This window comes from Cuculus canorus, chromosome 2 (genome assembly GCF_017976375.1).
Source record: "Cuculus canorus isolate bCucCan1 chromosome 2, bCucCan1.pri, whole genome shotgun sequence".
NCBI classification, from domain to species: Eukaryota; Metazoa; Chordata; class Aves; order Cuculiformes; family Cuculidae; genus Cuculus; species Cuculus canorus.
In genome coordinates this window covers 3,355,535-3,372,541 of record NC_071402.1, presented here as the reverse complement: position 1 = coordinate 3,372,541, position 17,007 = coordinate 3,355,535, and the positions used below count along the sequence as shown (strand labels likewise).

Here is a 17,007-nt window from a genome sequence, read left to right as displayed (position 1 = left end):
TTCCTTCCGACACAAACCATTCTATGATATCTGCTCCAGCAGAAGGGAAAAAAAGTGGCACAGCCAAGGTGGGAATAATGAATAATGTCTAGGTTGTGCCTGCGCTCATGAGAGGGGCAAGGAGAGGTATTTATAACATCCTTGGGCATTCTTGGACAAGGCCAAATGCCAGGTTCTGCACTTGGGGCACAACAACCCTATGCAGTGCTACAGACTAGGGGAAGAGTGGCTGGAGAGCTGCATGGAAGAGAAGGACCTGGGGGTAATGATTGACAGCCGACTGAACATGAGCCAGCAGTGTGCCCAGGTGGCCAGGAAGGCCAATGGCATCTTGGCTTGTATCAGAAACGGGGTCACCAGCAGGTCGAGGGAGGTTATTCTCCCTCTGTACTCAGCACTGGTGAGACAGGACCTTGAATACTGTGTTCAGTTCTGGGCCTCTCACCACAAGAAGGATGTTGAGGCTCCAGAGCGTGTCCAGAGAAGAGCAATGAAGCTGGTGAGGGGGCTGGAGAACAAGTCTTATGAGGAGCGGCTGAGAGAGCTGGGCTTGTTTAGCCTGGAGAAGAGGAGGCTGAGGGGAGACCTTATTACTCTCTACAAGTACCTGAAAGGAGATTGTGGAGAGGAGGGAACTGGTCTCTTCTCCCAAGTGACAGAGGACAGGACAAGAGGAAATGGCCTGAAGCTCCACCAGGGGAGGTTCAGGCTGGATATCAGAAAAAAAAAAATTCACACAAAGAATCATCAGGCACTGGAACAGGCTGCCCAGGGAGGTGGTTGAGTTCCCTGGAGGTTTTTAAGGACCGGGTGGATGAAGTGCTGAGGGACATGGTTTAGGGAGTGTTAGGAATGTTTAGGTTGGACTCGATGATCCGGTGGGTCCTTTCCAACCTGGTGATTCTATGATTCTATGATTTGCAGGCAAGTCAGATCCAGCACGCAGTCACCACCAGTGTGGCCGAGGAGGCACTAATAAAATTTATTTTATGGGACTGCCTTACAGACAAGACCAGGCCTCAGGCTGTGATTGAACAAGAGGTTTAGTTTGGTTCTTTGTGGAAGCAGAGCACTACAGAGCCTTTGGTCTGCATTCAGATCTCACAACATTGCTGTGCTGAGCTCTGGAGATGTCCCAGCGAGTCCTACTTTTATTGTGTGTGGCAAGGTGTCATTATGGGCTGTCCAGTGTTAGAGAATGAAATGAATAGTGAATCTAGTAGGCAGGTTCAGATCAAAGAAGCCTGTGTTGGCCCAGAATCTCACTGCGTTTCACTGAATGTCATCTCTCTCTGCTTTTTTTCCTATTATTTAGGTATAACAGTTGTTAAATCAGAAATGCTTAAATGCCATGTAAAAGTTAATCTATGGTGTGCTTGCGGAAGGGTTTTATAGATTGAGATGTTTTGGGCACTTCAAAGATGTATCTACCTGAAATTAAAGTTGCCGATGTTAGTATCAAAGAGCTTTGAACTGCTGGAAAGAAGCTGTGAAGGCGGCCTTTGCATATTGACTGAATCTTTTTCAAGTTGTGATTTTACCTTGGATGTAACCTGAGTGGTTGAGCTTGTGGAGATCAGTATTGGCAAGTCCACAGTGGCTATTGGTTTTTAACATCCAAAGCAGCACAAAGAAAAATAAAGAGCTTGCTTCACCCCCTTTTTCTGCTGTTTGCTGCTGGGGACGCTGCTGGAAATCGTGGCCCACCTTCAGCTGGCCCTGAGAAGGCAAACTGCGGATACCAGGGATTAAAGTAACAACAAAAGAATTTATTCTCTTTTATGTATGTTTAGGTTATAAATCGGTGGAGTGTTTCTTCTGGTGGAAGTGATAAGACTAACGTTAGCGTAAGTCTGGCTTTCATTTTGCATTGAAGAGCATTGTAGACTTCTCCCAAATCCTTCCATGATGCATGAATCCAGACACATTCCTTCACCAGTAGGAAACTCCTTGCCTTGTGGGCATGAACAAGGTGATAAGGATCCTGGAATACCCTTGAACGCTCTCGCACCTGGCATCATAGAGCAGAAGGGATGTTTACTGGGTCAAGTCCATCTGCCTGTGTTGATGTATCTTTGATTTCCCTTTTAAATGAGCAACCACAAAGTCAAGCTACCAAATGTCTCCCCAGCCCTGGCAGTTTCACAGCCAGGGAAGCATGTCCCACTGTCATTAGCCCTTTCCAAGATATGATGCTTTTTGTAATCCTGTTACGCATCCTCTTTCCTCCTTCAACTCCAAGGTCAGAAAGGTGCTCCTGAGACTTGGACTAAAAGTCTGCGTAGGAGAGACCTCCTTTGGGGAATTCCTAGGAATGCTGCTGGCCCTATTTAAGGATTGGTTTGGGGTTTGGTTTTGATGTAGATGCTAGTCCTCTCTGCTCTTCAGGACACTGGCCAAAACTGGTTGCCCCATCACACTGACTACATAGATCCTCTTAGATTAATTACTGCATTGTCAGATTTGAAGAAAGCACCAACAGAGGAATGAGAGGGAGAAACAGATCTTCTCTCTCTTTAAAACAAGAGGTTTAAAACTCAACCATCACATGCATTGACTGTTGAGAATTTCTCCAGATTCAATGATAACACATGATTTCTGAGGGATCTTCAACAAAGATCTGAAGGTTTGTACCAACACATATATTCCTCCTGACACATTTAAACTTTGGATAAGTGCTACCACAGCGTACACTTTAAAGATAAAGAAGACTGCCTTTTGCTCACCATCCCAGAGTGGTTACTGGCAGAGCTGAAAAGGACAACTGCATGCTTGAGTTGTTCATCTTTCCTGCTTTACAAGGTCCATTTCTGAAAGCCATTACTGATGTGAAGAAAAACCCTGTCCCTATCAAAAGCAACCTTGACAAATGCCTCTGGGCTCATCTCTCATCCTGCAGATATGTAAACAAATTTAGCGATGAATTCTGGTTTCACCTCACCCAGAAGCCAAGTAGTTGTTCCTTGGGACCTTTCTTTTCCCTTGCACTGGAGGGCATAGGGTGGAAGCATGTATGTGATGCAAAGCACTGTTTGACATTGCTGCTAGCTGTTGGACATCATCCTTCAAGTCAGAACTGCAAAGGGCTGGAGACTAATCCACATCCTGCTTAGATTAGGGTGTCCCCGTGCCATCAACTGACTGTCATCAACTTACTAATGGGCAATGTTGCCAGAATGGTGTGTCAGAGGTAGGCCATTAGGAAAACCAGAATACTGCCTGAAATGCCGACCGCATCTAAATCTTGAACGAATTTAATACATTCCCAGGAATCATAATGGCACCAGCGTGTACTGCAGTTATTTTGCTACAAAGCAAAGCACATTGCTAATGCTGAACTAACTTGAGCCTCAAAGCACAATAATACAGAATTGTCTTTCCTTGGACAACAAACTTGGATTTTTATCAGGGAGTGTAGTGATAGGATGAGGAATAATGGTTTTAAGCTGAAAGAGGGGAGATTTAAGTGAGATATTAGGAAGAAATTTTTTCCTGTGAGGATGGTGAGGCACTGGAACAGGTTGCCCAGAGAAGTCGTGGATGCCCCATCCCCGGAGGTGTTCAAGGCCAGGTCGGATGCACCTTTGAGCAACCGGATTGAGTGGAAGTTTCCCTGCCCATAGTAGCTGGTGATCTTTAAGGTCCGTCCCAACCCAAACCATTTTATGATTTTCCATGTTTTTTTTTTTTTTTTTTTTTTCACTTTACTATATGAAATCTATTCCATGTGACATGCACTTTCTTCTTTATGTAACTCAACTATAAAAATGCTCCGTTTGGAAGCATGCTTGGATATTCCTGATTAAAAGTGCATTATACTCCTTTGCTCCTTTTTTTACTGGGCTTTGAGACAGATTATCCCTCTCCACATTTTTGTGGAGGGGATTTTGAATCTAAAACCAGTATTTCAGAGACAGCTGGGTTTACTTTACTCATTCTCCTCCCAAACAGAATCATGGAATCATTAAGGTTGGAAAAGTCCTCTAAGATCATCAAGTTCAACTGTCAACACAACGCCACCATGCCTACTAAAGTGCCATGTCTACATGGTTTTAGGAAACGTCTAGAGATGGTGACTCCACCTCTTCCCTGGGCAGCCTGTTCCAATGTTTCAGCACTCTTTCAGTAAAGAAGTTGTTCCTAATATCCAATCTAAAATTCCCTGCAGCCAACCTGTGTGTGGAGGTTGCACACTGTTGCTGTTCCGTTTTATCCCAGGCCAAACTGGAAGCTGATGTAGACCCCGAGCAGAAAATTGAATGAGCTCTGTTTGTTGAACCATCAGAGACGTCTGAATATTTATCCCCTCGACAGTTTATTTGCGGCAAGGAAGCATGAAAGGAACCAAAGGATTGGAGACAACCACTGCAGGATTTGCATAAAAAAACCCTCAGCCACCCAAACAAAACATCCCAAGTGATTTAAATTAAAACTTGCTCAGTGTCTGGGATCCAAGCCTTCCATTTTTAAGATTACAATAAGGAGCGAGTGGCTTTCACTGGGATAGTATCTATTTCTTCATAGCAGCTTTAAGGTGCATTTTGCTGGCTAAGCAGATGCATATTGAAATATTAGGTTGTATTGAGTCAGACAGCAGAGTTCTTCTTCATCACTCCTATCAGTTGTTCTTTACTTACCCAATTACTACAAAACAAATCCAATTGTTTGAAACCTTGCTGCAAGTTTGTTTCTCCACGTAGAAATTTGCCCTCCACCTGGCAAATTCTAGGCTCCAACATGCAGAATTTTTTCTCTTCTTCCTCCTAAATACACATGCTGCTCAAGGTCTAAACTCTTATATTCGAAAGCTCACCGTATTAAAGCAGGGCAGTGGCTATTTTCAAGCTGCTTTGAGCTATTTAGGAAATATTTTCCTGCACAGATCTCTATTGTCAAGTTAATGCATCTCCCAACACTATTCCTCCTCCTTAATTGCTGAAGAAATTCCAGTGCTTGGGTTGGACTTCAGGAAGGGTTCACAAGCTCTGCAACAGCATGGTACAAAAGTGGAGGCTTCACAGCCTTTAAAAGAAGTGAAGGCTTTGTTTCTTCTATGTTTAATGCCAGCTTTGAAGGCAATGGAAGTGACACTCCTGCCTTCCCCCTCAGCAGGAGTCCTTTGATCCAGCTCCATTAGAGAAGTTTAAATCACATGCATATTCATCTGTCCTTGCCAGCTTCTGGCTTTGCCTTCATTTTAAACACAGCTCTTTACTTGTGTCAAGGTCAGCGACAGCCATGCTGAACAGACCTCTCCAAGTTTCTCTGATGTGCTCATTCCTGTTTATTATCTACTTGCTACATTCATGTAGCTTTGGCTTTTGCTTTGGCTGGTGCACTGTCCTGAAGCTCACATATACGATCTGGACTCAGTCTGTAACTGAGGTCTCAAATCCAGTCCCATCATTCTGTTGGTCCTGAAAGAGGCACTTGCTCTAAAACCCAGTGGAAAAAGCTACAAAGTTTTTTTCTGCCTTTCTATGACTTTTTCATAGGTCCTAGACAGCGTTTCTGTCTTGGTTACTTGGGAAGGGCAGGAAGATGTGCCACAGGAGGTTTAGGTTGCATATTAGGAACAGCTTTTTCACCCAGAGGGTGCTGGAGCACTGGAACAGCTACCCAGGGAAGCAGTCATGGCATCAAGCCTGAAAATATTCAAGAAGCATTTGGACAATGCTCTCAGATACATGGTGTGAATTTTGAGGTTATCCTATGCCGGGACAGGAGCTGAACTCAGTGATCTTTGTGGGTCCCTTCCAACAGAGCACATTCTATGATTCTCTTCTCAGGTTGAGATTTTTCTTAGCTTTCCTCTTTGGCCACCTGGAGAATAGATCCATTCCACCAGGACATGCTTTGGCATCTAACAGAATAGTGAGAAAAAAGGAATATTGATCAATATTGCAGCTCATTTCTAGTCAGAGCTGTGTGTCTCCCTAGCATGCTCTGCTGCATGACAGAATGAATTCTCTTTCTTGCTGACTACTTGTCTTTTCGCTAGCTAACCCGGGAGCAGGCAGCCATGCTCCTAGACGGGAAAAGTTGGCACGTGTTCATGGGAACCTCTTCACATTAAGTGACACTCAGGGTGGAGGAGCTAATATGGTGGTGGTTATGTCAAACTCAGGTACATTCCTCACTGAAGAATAAGAAAACTGGGGGCTGTCCTCCTCCTGCTGTTGGCGGTGTGTCCTTTTGCAAGGGAGGTTCCATCTATGGGTAGGGTGTATCCTCTGTGCCACATATTTAATCCTCTCTGCACTTCCTAAAGGCTTTAATAACTGGGAAATTTTAAAAGACCAATTAAGGTAACTTTTATAGGGAGGAATGCTACATAAAATATAATAATTACTGCAATAAATTCTGTTATGCAAATGACGTCAAACCTTAATTCATTCAGCCATAAACCATCTGCCAGCTACTGCGTGTCTAAATATACCATCTATGAGAAGTTCATCTCCTTCTGTATATCATTTGATACCTCCTGTCCCAAGTATCAGGCATCAGTTACTCTGCATTGCTCAGAGAAAGACCTTGTCCCCTGTATCCTCTGCACCACAGTTAGCTCCTGCTATGCCCTTTGAAGCTGCCCAGCTTTCTCAGATGCTCTAAAACCATGCACGCCCACCAGCACACTGAAGATCCTGATTGTTTGGGATGGTTAAAAAAGGAGTGTATAAAGAGTCGTACTTTGGGTAGTCCTAGTCCCCTCATGGAGTCCCTAGGTGCTCCGGCGAGGCACAGGGCAACCTCAACTGATTTCAGCATTTTGAGGAACCCTCAGTTCTCCATCTCTACCAAGTGGAGTGGACTCGACAGTAGACCATAAACATTGTCCAAAACAGGATGTTATGTTAACCAGCTGGGCTAGTGGCAGGGATAGCTTGGAGAGTAGCCTGTTCCTCATGCTGGTGGGACCACATGCTTTCTCTACAACCCTCAGACAACAGACTGTTTATGAGTCAATGTAAAGAGCCTCAAGGGTCTATAAAAACTTCCCTGATTCAGCTCCTATTCATCTTCAGCTGTGCATGGCCTCACTAGACTTTGGCTCATAGCAGCCCCTACAGGTTACACTTTCTGAACTTCATAGAATACAGAAGCAGAAGAGGCATTTTTATAACCCAGCAAGTACTAGGTATTTCACATTTCCTAACTAATTTCCATCAATGCAATAAAACCAACAAGTTATTTCTTCTTTAAAAAAAAAAAAAAAGAAATTCTGAACAAAGCCAGGCACTTCCGTTAATTTTTTTTTCTCATAAATGAAAAAGAGAAAATATCATCTTAGCAGTTCAGTAGCATGAAGTGAAGGAACTGCAGCTTGTTTCAAGCAAGGAAAGGAAAATTTATCATTCTGTAAAAAAACAAGACAGCTCTCCCATTTTCTAATCACTTTTCATTGACATTGATCCAAAGATGGATTAGCTAGTGTGAGCCACATTTGTCTTTCAGATTGCCTGCTATATGCTCTGAATAACTTCATTCTGGTCCTAGAGTGATCGGTGTCATGGGGAGAGACTATTTGGGTCATGAAATATCCTTCAAGTTGACACTAGAGGCAATGAAAACAGCATGGGAGTAGCTGGTTTGAGGGGAGTTATGCTAGAGTAGTTTATAGAAAGCACTGAATTCCTCTTCAGGTTATTCAGGGTAACTGTAAAAAACGGATATTATGAAAAAAAAAAAAAAAAAAAGAAAAAGAAACAACCAAACCCACCAAAAGTAAACAAGCACAAGCAGATGCAGCTTAGCAGCTTGCACGATTAATTTGTTTTGACTGAAGTGTGAAATAAAATTTGTGTCTTAGAGCAGCCTGTCAATCTCCCATGCCATTTTTATGTGATATGGTGATGCTGCTCCTAAGCAAAATGAGTTGCGCTAGGATCCAGGTTCTTTGGGTGAAGCCAGCCTGGACTTTTGAAGGTAGCACAAAGCCAACGGGCAGAAGACCCCATTGTGTGGCAGTGCCGCACTCCATCACCATCACCTTTCTGTAGACACCATGAGCTCAGCCCAGGTGACTAGTTGCAGTCTGCTAGAACTACCTTTAGGAGAGCGCTCGGTGGATTATCTCAATGCACTTTGTCTCTGTCTTACTTGAGGATTTGGAGAGTTATGTTGGTACAGCATCTTAAATGCCTTTTGTTCCAAATCTTTTCACTCTACCTTAAAGACATGCAGCCAGAATGAAAGCCATGGGTGAATGAAGGAGACTTCATATGCCACCAAGCTGATGCAGACCTCCAATTTGCCCTACACAGCAGGTTTTATCCTAGCCCTGGGTCTAAGCACTCCCTTTCTCCCCACGCCTCTGACAGAGCAGTCTGCTCTGCCATCCTGGCACCAAGCAGGAACCGCTAAACATTTCTCTTCTACCCTGATGGCCAGAAGCTCATGGGCTGTGTCAGGCCAGAGTAATGGCCTTGTCTCTGTTTGTTACTGGCAAAGCAGCCTCTGCTGCTTTCAACTTCTGTCTCAGGCCATTCCTGGCTGTCTCCAAGGTGCCACGTCCTGGGCCAGCGCTGACGCCTTTTACAGCCGCATCACACAAACCTCTCTCCAGGTTTTTTCTTCGCACTGTTAAGTTTTCCCTCTTGTCTGCAAGGATTGCTATGACCCCACAGTGGGGCTGGAGGAAAATGCCAGAGCTGAAGCATGAGCCCAGGGGCTGTTTCTATATGCTGTTCAAGTGGCCAAGACCCGATAAAAACCTTTTCCATATGAAGGGAAATAAAAAGGGAGCTGTTCCCAGGAGCCTGCTACCAATTCCCAGGGTGCCTCTTGCCAAGAGGGGAAGATTTTCTTTTTCCTCCCAGCATCCTTGCCAGAGCTCAGCCTGGCTGATTGTGTTTAACCTTCTTGGAGTTCCATCTGTGATCTTCAGCCATGCTCAGATCACGGACATGCACACAGCTCTATGAGCTGCTTGTGCACCGTTGTGGACAGCCGGTGCATCCCACCCCTGAGATAACACCTCCACTCACAACGTCACTAGAGAAGTCTAATTCTTTTACGAGAAGTGGGAAAATAAAAGCAAGCCTCTTGTTTCCATTTGCTGATCTCCTTTGTATCTTCTAGCTGTAAGGTGATGTCTTTGGAGTCACTAAGTAATAGCTGGATAGCACATCACACTGATAAGCTAAATAGGAACAAACATAGATTGTTAGACCCAAGTCCAATCCCTGCCTCCTCACCATGGCAGACACTAAAGCAGCTGGAAAAAATTAATAAGCAGGGCAAGCAGGTGGTAGTGCAACTTCAAAAAGATCCCCAGACTCCGGTAATTTGTGCACAGAGACCACTGATGCAGAGTGCTGTTACTTTGCTCCATTGTACTGAATAGATGTTGTTTTTGTGAATGTTTCCACATGTTTTTTATAACTTTTTAAGTATTCAGCATCAACAGGGAGCTGTGGAAAGGTGGTCTGAGGTTTGGCTGGGCACCGTGTGCAGGACCAGCTCCTGGGTTTTACTCTGGGCCAGACACTGCTTGGTGTCTCTTCGTGTTTTGTAGTTCTTGTGTTGGAAGAGATGCTCCCTACCATCAGTAGTCTGTTCTTACTGTCTACAAGGCACTAAGAGTTTCATTGGCTTCCTTCACATCCATCCATGATCTCTTTTCAGTGCTGAAAACTCTTAGTCTGTATAACCTTATTCCTATGTAACGTGCTTTATAAGTTCACGGCTGTAAACTGGCCACCCTTATCACTTTGCCTATATTCTTTGTTTGGGAGGTCTATGAGGAAGCCCATGGAGTGCACATGATGGTCAAGATGCAGGTACAGAATGGAGTTACGCATTGTCGTAATTATGTTTTCTGTTTCATTCTGTCTTCTTTTCTTAACAATACCCAACATTTATCCTTTCTTAATAATTCACAGTGTTTAATATCTGGATTTTATGCCTACTGAGTAATTACTGTAGTCCTTAGGTCTTGTTGCCCAGTGACAGGTCCAATTAGAGGCCATTGCTGTAGGTGGGAACTCATGATTATTTGGGGGTTTTTGTCCAGTTTTTGTTCCCTACATAGATTTGCAGCTGCTCTCACTCAGTAACTCAAAAGCAGCCCATGACAAGAACAGCTCTGAGATTTGCTGATCATGTTTAGTGTACATGATCACATCTAGGTGCATCCTCACAGCATGAAGGAGAGGCTGTGAAGGTCAGGAGTCTGGCAAACAGAGGGACTGTTATCACAGAGATTGGTTGGGAATAGAAGGACCAGATGCTAAAGGTGACAGTAAATAATGTCATCAAAGAGGGGCTTTCATTTGAGGGAAAAGATGGAATTATTTATGAACTTCACGCATATGATCACTTGTGCAGCTCTCTGCTAAATAATACAGCTGTGGGCTTTAGTAACATTGATAACTTGTGGCATTGCAGCCATCGGGGGAGAAAACAACATGTTTTTCATTGAAAAGAGCTGTTCTGACCAAGCTTTTAATCTTCATCTTTTGGGAAACTTTTAGTTTCATTCCATTTTTTCCTCTATATGTGGTTTTGTCTTTATGTGTGCCTTCTTGCTGCATCTTTTCAAGGCAGACTAATGGCCTACAAAAACACCACAGGTAGAAGTTTCACTTCAGGAAGCCTCCAACTTGTCTCATTAAGATATGTGGAGAGATAAAAAACGTTTCGATTTTTAGATGCAGTGGTTCTTAAATACTTTCCAAAATAGGTAATGGAGTAAATCAACAATTTTACCTCATTTTCTGTGATATTTTATTAGTGTTAGTAAAGTAACAGGAACAGCATAAGAAAGGCTCTGTGTCATAGAGTTTATGAAAAGAAGAATGTAAAATATGCATTGTCCAAAACTGGATTTAAGAAAAAACATAGTTATCTTTCAAAGCTTTTTAGAAACTTATTTTTCTTATTTTTCTCCCTTTGAATTAAAATAAAGATAATATCAGAACATTTTCATTTCACATCAGGAAGACCAGACTTACCTGGTCCCTACACTTGCTATTCTCTAGCCATGAAATGACCTCACCCACAGCTTTCTCCCTGTGAGCATCTGCAGGGGAGCAGGGATGACTTCAAACACACTCTATTTCTGTAGTAAGAGTGTGAATTTGGAAAAAAAGAATTTGCGGCTTTGGTAATGTGATGAAAGCTGACCCTGTAGGGATAAAGCTGCAGTACCTTTCCTGTCGGTGTTGTGGTGTGGAGGTGGAATAAATCACAGACTTAGAAAGGTCTCCTAGGGAGGGACAAACTCAACAGTCAAGGCAGGTGTATTAGCATGTAGCAGAAGGGCATTTACGTTTCCTGTGGTGTGTCTGCAGCATCCTGGTGTGCAATCATGACAATGCAGCCTTTGTGTGGCATCATATCCATTCAATCAAGACATTCTGGTGACAGCATTGAACTGTGACATATCTTAGACTGCATGTCACCTGCACATCTGTCTCCTCACCTTCTCCCTGGACTTCTCTCCTTGTTGTCCTTCATGCAGCTGCCTTTCTTCCCACCATTTCCACTAGCCACTCCTTTCCCTTCGGCAGATGGCTCAAAAGGGCTCTGTGCTCCTGTCACATGCAGGGAAGCCTTTTCTTGCCCAGTGCTGGAGTGTTTTGTGGGGATAATTAACTGTGAAAAGCATCACTCTTGTTGGGGGGTAGAAGATTAGTGGAATAACTCATTTAAAGTCCTTGCATGAATTCGCCTTCATATACGCGCTGAAGAATACAGACGTTTTACAGAGCCTCAGCCCTCCCCAGAGTCTTATCTTGGTGCATATTGGCAGAAACACTGAAAGATATTCTCTGGATTAATATCCACGGTGGAATGCTGGCAGGAGACTAGGCTAACGGTGGTCGATAAAGCCTTGAAGGCTTGGTGTGAAGTTGATGGAAATGCTCTCAGTTTCAGAGCTGACAATCTGGCCCATCAAACAGCATGGGTTCACAAGCAAAATAGTTAGCATGTTTTGCTGCAATTAAATAGCCTATAAATAGCTGTGCTACATGAGGAATGTGTTCTGGAGTCCTCAGCACAGGAAGGACAGGGATCTTTTAGAGCGAGTCCAGAGGAGGCCATGAAGATGATCAGAAGGCTGGAGCATCTCCCATATGAGGACAGGCTGAGAGAGTTGTCATTGTTCAGCCTAAAGAAGAGAAGACTCCCCGGAGACCTTATAGCAACCTTCCAGTACTTAAAGAGGACTACAGGAAAGCTGTGGAAGGGCTCTTTTTCAGAGAATGAAGGATAGGGCGAGGGGTAATGCTTTAAGCTGAAAGAGGGGAGATTTAGTTTAGATACTAGGAAGACATTCTTTACTGTGAGGGTGCAGTGGGAGGTGTCTTTGCCCATGGCAGAGGGGTTGGAACTGGATGATCATTAAGGTCCCTTCCAACCCAAACCATTCCATTTGCACCTATATATAACAGTCAATGTATGTTCAGAAAGGCTTCTTCATAACCTGGATTTCTGTGGGGGTATTTTCTGTAGAAAAGGTTCTTAAGTTCTCCAAAACCATGTTTAGTTTTTCAGTGGCAACACAAATGGCAAAATCTTCAGCTGAAAGATGAAATATCTAGACATTAGATGATAATGATAAAAATGAGGGGAAAAAGGTTTATATCTTTTCCTGAAAATAGTTTACTCACCAAGTGCAATTTCCATTGAAACCTCATTATGTTTTGGATCACAGAAAAAATTATGTTTTTATAAGATAAGAAGGTAAAAAAATTGTTGCACAGGCACTAACCTCTCTTTTGTTCATTCTTTCTTTCTCTCCTCTTGTATACTTTCCTCCTCTTGCAGCAAGAAAAACAGCAGACACCAAACAAGAGACCCTGGGAAGGAATCAGGAAAGTCCAGTCCCCACCATCATGGGTTAAAAAGGACATGGAACCTGTGGCACAGTCTCCCCTAGAACTCAAAACTGTAGAGTGGGAGAAAACAGGGGCCACCATCCCCCTGGTGGGACAAGACATTATCGACCTTCAGACAGAGGTCTGAGTGGAAAGGGAAGAAAGGGACTTTTTTTTTTCCGGAAAACAAATGAAAAACAAACAAACAAAACAAAACCACATTTTAAAGAAATGATTAAATTAAATCGGAACCGAGCAAGAGAAGTGTTTGGTTTCTTTTGAAACCTTTGGTAAGACAGAGTAACTTTTTTATTGTTCTCAGCAGAGAGGAGGAATATTACTTTATAGAATATAGTAGCTGTAGGTTCAGGACAACACGAGCTTTCCCAGGTAGGACTGGAGAAGAAGCAAACCTGGAAGAGAGCGAGGAGGAGGCAGAGAGTGGGGAAGGGTCAAGCCCTGCAGAGATCCTTTCAGGCTGCTGTCACAGGCCAAGAGCCATCCTGCTCTGCCATGGGGAGGTGTGGAAGGACGCCCAGCAGCCACTGAGAAGGGCCAAGAAGATCGGGGTTGTTTGCAGACGACAAGAGAGGATGCCTGCGGAAGCCTTGCTGGGATGCGGTCTGGCTGTACATCCCTGGGAGAAACCCAGCCTTGAGGGTGTGTGGCATCCCTTGCCAATCCTTGTCCCCCGCCTCTCTCTCACCAGCTCATCCAAGAAGGAAGGAGACGGGATGCACCTAGCAGTGGCCAAGAAGAGATTCTCACTCCTGTGCCCCACACTGTGACCTGGCATGTGGCATCCCCACAGCAGGTCCCGACAGTGCCTGGAGGGGGAAGTAGTGGCATCATCCAATGCTTAGGTGGAGAGGTAAGGTGGGGCTTCCTCCTCTCATCCCTCCACAGTGAAGCTTCTGCATCCCCTAAGGAGTGGGACAGGCGTAGGAGGAAAGGACCACCTCCAAAACCTTCTCGCCCCATCTCCAGGTCGAAGGTGTTAGAAAAACAGACCAACAAGAAGAATGTAGGTCGTTTCATTGACTGTTAAATAGATAAACTCAGCACGGGCCTTATGAAGGTCCTCTTGGCCTCATCCTTTCTTTTTTTTTCTGTTACTTTTCCTTGCTTTCGGACTCAGATTTATTCTAAATTCTCCCTTCCTAGAAGGCAGAGAGAGAAAGAGGGAAAGACAGACCCGCCAATGTACCTGGAGATATTTGGTATACAGAGACATTGCCTTAGGACATTGAGAAAAACTGACAACATGAATAACGTCCACTTGGAAACAAACAAACAAACAAACAAACAAAATAATCTATTTTTTTCCTTCTTCTTTTCTTTTCTTCAATAAAAAGAGAACTTGAAACCCGAGACCTTTCTTTTCTTTGGCTCTTGTCATTTCGAATGCCTTTCTGTGCTGTAGGACTGTGCAGGCATGGGGTGAGGATGCCACCTGCTGAAGGTGGAAGGCAAGTTGCTCCGTGGAAAACTTGGGATGGTGGGAAAACACAGGCCCTTCGCTGCTCATTTGCAATGTTTTGCTTTGTTTTATTCAGTTTGGGCTTTGGTTATTTTCCCCTTGCTGGCTCTTCCCTCCCCACTGCCCAGAGGCAGCAAGAAGGTTTGTGGTCCTACAAGAAGGTGGAGTTGGTCAGGAGAGCAGGACATTCTTCATCATAAAATACTGGTTTTTTTATTTCATCATGCAAAAAAAAAAATTATTTTTGATTTCACAAAATAAATAATTGCAAAATTGCAATTAATAAGGTATCTACGTCTCATTGGAAAAAAAATCTGTGCAATATTTTCATCATTAAAAAAAATATACCACTGACATTACATGCAGACTTCATTTTTTTATTCATTCCCAGCATTGTCTGTCTGATATTTGGAATAAATCTCCCAGCTTTGCAGATGGGTGGTGACAAACCTCTGTCTGTGAGTGGCTGCCAGACAGCAGTAAAATATGATCAGGGTCTGAGTTATTACTGCGTATTTAGGTCTCTTATTTAACGAAAAAAAACCAAACAACCAAATGCTTTTATGAAGAAGCTAGCAATGAATTGAAGAGGCAAACTGATCACTGAGCCCAGTTATGCTTCCCCCCTGAGACATGTTGCTTGACACACAAACATCCCTGCTTCAGCTTCCCCTTGCGCCACCTGGGTAACTGATCTTCGAGTACAACGGCATTTACCTTGCCATTAACTGTATAATATGAAGGATGGGAAGAAAAATTTCAAGAAAAATAATCCAAATAGTTAAAAAAAAGTAGGGAAACCAATTACTTATTAAAACTGTGATATTATTGCTCAATTTTAGATTATTCTATGAAACAGCAAAGCACAAGGCCTCCCTCAGATGCCGGGTTGTATGATATTGTAATTATTATAATTACACATGATGAATTTTAGCATACAGAGATCTTTCTACTGTGTTTTAATTCTTCTCTCTTTTATTTTTTTCCCTTCCCTCGCCCACCTGAGCCTGTCCTCTCCAACCTTCCCCATTCACCCATTCACTCCAGCCGACTTGCAGGACATTCACGGTGTAATGTAATTACAGAGATAAATGTTTGTTTAATAACTGTTGATATTCGACTTTCTCTGCTCAGCTCCTCTGGTTAATTCTGTTTTCCCATTCCTTGCCCTGCCCCGTGCCATGCCTTCCCCTCCCTCCTCTCTGTATTCATCAGGGTTTTTTTCTGTACAGTTTTCAGAGCACAAAATGAATGTGTCTTATTTCTAATAAAAGAGGTGTAAACTCTAGCGATGTCTGCTTTTTAAAAGCGCCCCTGCCCGCGCCCTATGTGTGGTTTGCATTGTGCCCGGGTGCTGGGAAACACCTCTCCTGGATCTACAAGCTGCCACCTTGGCTCTCTACTCTGGAATAGCCATCGCCCAGAGCCAAACTTGCCCCATGAGTGCATCTTTCACTGAATCATTAGGATAGAATAGAGCAGAGCAGAGCAGAATAGAATAGAATAGAATAGAATAGAATAGAATAGAATAGAATAGAATAGAATAGAATGCTTTGGGTTGGAAAGGACCTTTACAGGTCATCTAGCAACCCCCCTAGATGAACAGGGATATCTTTAGCCAGATCAGGTTGCTCAGAGCCCCATCCAACTTGGCCTTAAATCTTTTTACAGGGATGAGGTGTTTACAGCCTCAACCTGGTCCAGTGTTTCACCACCCTCATTGTAAAAAATTTCTTCCTTATTTCCAGTGTAAATCTTCTCTCCTTTAGTTTAAAACATTTTGGTTTAACTTTGTTGTTTCTTGGTACCCTCAAAAATAACTCCCCTTGTGATGGCCTTTTCCAGTGCACGAGGAATTCCCTTTTCAGTGCAGCACATCCTGCTTTTCTGCAGGTAATTCTAACCCAAGCATTGATGTCTCTCAGAGTCACAGAATCATTTGGTTGGAAAAGGCCTTTGAGATCATTGAGTCCAAATGTACCTGTCCACTATTAAACCATATCGCTGAGCACTTCATCTAGTCATCTTTTAAACACCTCCTGACATGGTGATTCAACCACCTCTCTGGGCAGTCAGTTCCAGTGCCTGATAACTTTCAGTGAAGAATTTTTTCATGGTATCTAATCTGAACTTCCTTTTGGTACAACTTGAGGCCATTCCCTCTTGTGCTACCACTTGTCTTACTTGGTACAAGAGACCAACACCCACCTGTCTACAACCTCCTTTCAGGAAGTTGTAGGTAGCGATAAGGTCTCCCCTCAGCCTCCTTTTCTGTAGGTTAAACAACCCCGCTCCCCTCAGCCGCTCCTCATTCCCAATGTATGACGTGAGGGTGTCATTATTTAACACAGATCAAGCAACAACACTGGTAAAGGGCAACAGTGCTGGGATGTAGTTTCCAGTGGGACAAGGGTGATGCTACCTTGCCTGCATGTCTGCAAAGCAGATCTCAACCTCACCTGGACTTCCCTTCAACCTCGTACATTACCAGGCAGGCTGTGAGCAGGAGCACTGCTCCTGTGATAGAGTCAAGGATATCACTCACAGATGATGGATTGAGCTAGAGATTATTCAGTTTCTTGGTGCTTACCCTTGAGTGGCTGAAATCCTCCAGCAAGAAAATGTGTCCTTATCTCCCTGACTCTCCTTCATCACCTGATTGACAGCTTTTAAGTTTATATACTGGACTGCAGGAGGCTTAGA

General features: G+C 43.6%; 1 protein-coding gene across 3 annotated transcripts in view; it reads left to right on the top strand.

The window, feature by feature from the left end:
• The window catches only part of ADGRB1 (adhesion G protein-coupled receptor B1), a 307,402-nt gene extending 291,842 nt beyond the window's left edge, over nucleotides 1-15,560 (top strand). For 2 of the 3 annotated variants that reach the window (XM_054058902.1, XM_054058903.1), the window contains 2 exons: nucleotides 1,794-1,847; nucleotides 12,775-15,560. In XM_054058902.1, the coding sequence (XP_053914877.1) occupies nucleotides 1,794-1,847; nucleotides 12,775-12,972 (252 nt within the window). In that variant the 3' untranslated portion in view covers nucleotides 12,973-15,560. The remainder of the gene's footprint in view (nucleotides 1-1,793; nucleotides 1,848-12,774) is intronic. The other variant, XM_054058905.1, reaches the window with a different exon arrangement.
• The last annotated feature ends 1,447 nt before the right edge of the window (nucleotides 15,561-17,007 follow it).